The sequence below is a fragment of the Choristoneura fumiferana genome, chromosome 12 (assembly GCF_025370935.1).
Source record: "Choristoneura fumiferana chromosome 12, NRCan_CFum_1, whole genome shotgun sequence".
NCBI classification, from domain to species: Eukaryota; Metazoa; Arthropoda; class Insecta; order Lepidoptera; family Tortricidae; genus Choristoneura; species Choristoneura fumiferana.
In genome coordinates, this window is record NC_133483.1 from 2,931,563 (window position 1) to 2,935,805 (window position 4,243).

The 4,243-nt window shown below is 39.8% G+C and overlaps 1 protein-coding gene across 1 annotated transcript; it reads left to right on the top strand.

Annotated features, from left to right (window-relative positions):
- Positions 1-893: 893 nt before the first annotated feature.
- On the top strand, positions 894-3,645 carry LOC141433752 (uncharacterized). Its single transcript, XM_074095851.1, has 3 exons — positions 894-900; positions 2,340-2,555; positions 3,477-3,645. The coding sequence occupies exons 1-3, from the start codon at positions 896-898 to the stop codon at positions 3,613-3,615; spliced, it is 360 nt and encodes a 119-aa protein (XP_073951952.1). The 5' UTR covers positions 894-895; the 3' UTR covers positions 3,616-3,645.
- The last annotated feature ends 598 nt before the right edge of the window (positions 3,646-4,243 follow it).

Sequence of the window (4,243 nt, forward strand, 5' to 3'; positions counted from 1 at the left end):
CTCGCTGCGTAACCTCGACGGCTCCGTCCAGTCAGGCGACGGCCACTATTACCTATATAACTTATAAGTCCTGCAAAGTGACTCATGTTGTAGGCCTCACGGTTGACCTAAAAATGCCCGAGACAATGAGGGCTATCGTTTTTGTCTCACTAGATGGCGCACTGTTGCGTGAGTTTTTTAAGATGGCTTTCAAAGTCTGTTGTTACGGGCGTGAAAACAAGTTTAGATTAAAAATCATATTTAATACACCTTAAAACCGTACCATAAAAATATCGAGCATGTCACAGTGTTGCATAGTCCCCGTTTCTGTTCGGAAAAAAGGGAGGACAAAGGTTCCGAAAGACAAAACGTCTCAAAACCACAGACATTCATTGCCCCGGAACGCATATTTGCATAATTAATTCCAGATATTGCAAAATATTCACAAAATTATTCTTATTATAAATAAACCCCGCGTAGCTCACCCAAAGCTATGAGATTTGACATTTCGGAACCTCACGCTACACCAGCGCCTCTAGTGGCGAATTCATACGCGATAGCCCTCATTACTTTAGCTCCGTCATTAGACATTTTTAAAAAACGACTAAAAAACTGGCTTCTCGAGCACACGTTCTACACTTTTGACGAGTTCCTTAAATTTCAGCCAAAGACTATTACTTACTGAAAGTTATTAAATTAATTAGCTTTAGAATATATTAAGAATAATTTAACAAAATGACGTGTAATAATGATTTTACCGATAAAGAAGTATGAGTATGAGCCCTACGTTGTATTTATTTAAAGGTCTGTCTCCACCAGGTCGCACCGCCGGTACCGCTACCACTGCGCTAAGCACAAGGAGAAGCGTGCTGTCACCTGCGGCAAGAGCTTCGTCACACTCTGCCCTCAGATGCATATGTTGTGAGTACCTGTGTGGCTACAATAGAGAGCTCCCCCTCCAGCTACCACCCATATAAACCGTATGAAAAACTCACAAAACTGTCAAAGACAAGTTTTTGGTAAAATTTTCATTTTTAATACTAGCTTTTTTGCTGACCGTACTTTTTGACGAATTTAATTGCATCGTCACCCAAACTACATTTGCATACCAAATTTCAAGTTGACGCCATTAACCGCTGAACCTGCGGAACGACCCGGCTGAACCACTAATAGGATGTCGCTACCAGTACCACTAGCATGAGTTTACAGTGAACGTACTCGATAGCGACGGCGTAAATTATTTGTATGAAGAATTGTACAGCGCCTCAACAAATAATTTACGCCGTCGCTATCGAGTACGGTCACTGTAAACTCATGGTAGTGGTACAGATTATTGTATTGTCACGCAATTCACATAGGTATGCCAAATTTCAAGTCCATCCGACTACTGGAAGTTGGTCGAATTTAACTTGCAAAGATTTAACTACAGTACAGACCGATAGACAACGGGACAGGTGAAACTAAATAAAAGCTTGTAAAAATAAGGACACTTTCTTCGTTCAATTCAAACCAATAGTGCTAATTCTTGGTAACAGGGAACACAAAGATTCTAAAATCTGAAAAAAGAAGTAAAGGGTATTATGATACGCTTAAAATAATAATGCCTAATTATAAAATTACAAAAAATAACTAATTTAATAATTTAGTTTAAATTAGATACTTTTTATAAAAGGTACATAAGTACACAACAATAAACATAAATAAGTAAACAGTACAATTGTTCCACTGTTTCTATTTATTTCCACGCCATCGATGTGAAAAGTAGAGTGAAAAACTCTAGCATCAAACCAATTTTCCCCTCGACGTTCTATTTACCCTCGCCGTACCGGCTCGGTTTTATGGTCTTGTTGTATCTTGTGTGTCGTATAGTTAAAAGGACTCGCAAGCTCGTCCGTTTAATTCTCATACTCAGCCAGCAATTGCCTACTTCCAGGCCACGACAATAATCTACTATTAATTTTATTCCAATAAAATTTTAATGCTTTCAGCCTTTTTTTTCATTAAAAAAAACAGCCGGTGTATTTTTTTTCCACCGAAAACACCGCAAGCTCTCTAAGATCCAATAGAAAAAGTCTGGAGTTCCAAAAAATAACTGATAGCAGCCATTTGAGTTGCTGTATACGACTTGTGCCAACATTTCCACGCCGTTTTCACTTTTTAAAAAGTTTGAGACTACTTCATTATTGTCAGCTAAGCGCGCCTGCAATTTTTTAACTTATTAATTTCTCGCTGACCATAAACTATGCACTTAGCCTTCCGATATGTAAGGAATAATGTACACTTTTACGGACATTTTTGAGAAAAGTAATATATTATGTATTTATGGTTCTAAATAACAGGTTTTTAATTTTCCACCCCAGTACAGTCCACAAGGTATCCAACCGCGTGTACTCGTGCCCGCAATGCGGCAAGGTGTACAACGCGCGGTCCGGGCTGCTGGCGCACACGGCGTCCGTCCACCGCGCCGCCGCCGCCGCCGCGTACTGCGCGCCGTGCCGCACGCACTTCCGCACGCGGCACAACCTGCGGCACCATCTGAACACGCACTCGCGACACGCCAGCGACACCGATAAGAAGTAAGTAAATGCTGTGAGTTATTTAGGTTCCGAGTCAACTATGAACCCTTAAAGTTCGACATGTCTGTCCGCTGCTAAGCTCAGAGACCGTTAGTACTAGAAAGCTGTAATTTGGCATGCATATACATATCAGACACGCCGACGAAGCGGTAGAAAAAAAAAATTTTTTTAGGGTACCTCCCTTAGACGTAACTGGGTCATTTTTTTTTTCTTGACTAACCCTGTAGTTTGTGTATCGTTGGATAGGTCTTTTAAAACCATTGCTTTTAAAGACATTGGATTGCTACGACTATTCAACTTGCGAAATATTCAACTTTGAAGTGCAAATTTTTATGAAAATCTAAAGAAATGGGTGGAAAATTTAAAAAAAAATCAGGTTGGTAGTAAGTAAGTATATCAAATTTACAAGAAAAATTATAACGGCTAAGATTGCTTGGAAATTATTAGTAGTGTAAGAGTAAATAGCAGCGTAAGGTATAAAATATACCTAAACTTGAAAGATTCCGTACACCATACGAAATCCTTAGAAAACAATTAGTACTTGATTTTTTCGTAATGGCTACGGAAACAGCCCAACGATGGTTATTTCGAGATTTTATCCCTATCCCATGGGAATATCAGGATAAAAGTAGCCAAAGTGTTATTCCAGACGTCCAGCTATCTACGTACCAATCATCCAAATCCGTCCGACTGTTTTAGCGTGAAGGAGTTACAAACATACACACAGACAAACTTCCGCATATATAGGTAATATATAAGTAAGAAGTAGGAAGCAGGATAATATAAGTAGGATGTAATAGCAGACAAACGAGCAGACAGTTCACCTGATGGTTAATTACCGTCACCCATAGACATCCGCAGCACCATCAGAACTGCAGATGCGTTGCTGGCCTTAATTAAAAAAATAGTAAATTGTTTTAGGTTTGCGTGCAGCGTGTGCGGCGAACGTTTCCTGACGAAGACGCGGCTGCGGGACCACGTCGACTGGGACCATCTCAAGAACGCCAAGCACAAGTGCGACGAGTGCGGCAAGGTATGTGTCTCTCATTTCATTTCATAAATATTTTTTTCATCACATGCTCGTAAACAGTGTCGTAACATGCAGGCTACCTTGGTTGCAACCCCCCAAATAAAACCCTCGACCTTAATGTGCTTGTCATGAAACCCGTGGTCGGTAAATGAGTCATTGCGCGTACAAATTTTCTTGTCATAGAAATATACAATTTTACTCGCAAATGTGGTGAAAAACATTGTATGTCGCACGGGCGGTACTAGAATTACGAACATCGACTCATTAAAGCCCTCAGTCTTCGACTTCGGGCTTCTAATAGACTCTCGTTCGTAATTCCTTATTTACCGCCCTTAAGACACAATGTACTATTAAGTATTAAGATGTAAAATGAGCGATTAACAGCGGCAGATAAACTCTGTTTGTTAAATTATAATTGTTTATAAATACATGATAACCTAACCAACACAAAGTTGGAAAACCCCCGGCTTTGTCACTTTAAAGTTCAATATCTCAAAAACGGCTGAACCGATTTTGATGAATGAAATAAAAAAAAACCGCATTCAAATCGATACACTCGTTTACAGCTACGGTGCCACAGACAGACAGACACACAACGGTCAAACTTATAACACCCCTCTTTTTGCGTCGGGGGATAAAAAAAGAAAATAATAAAAGA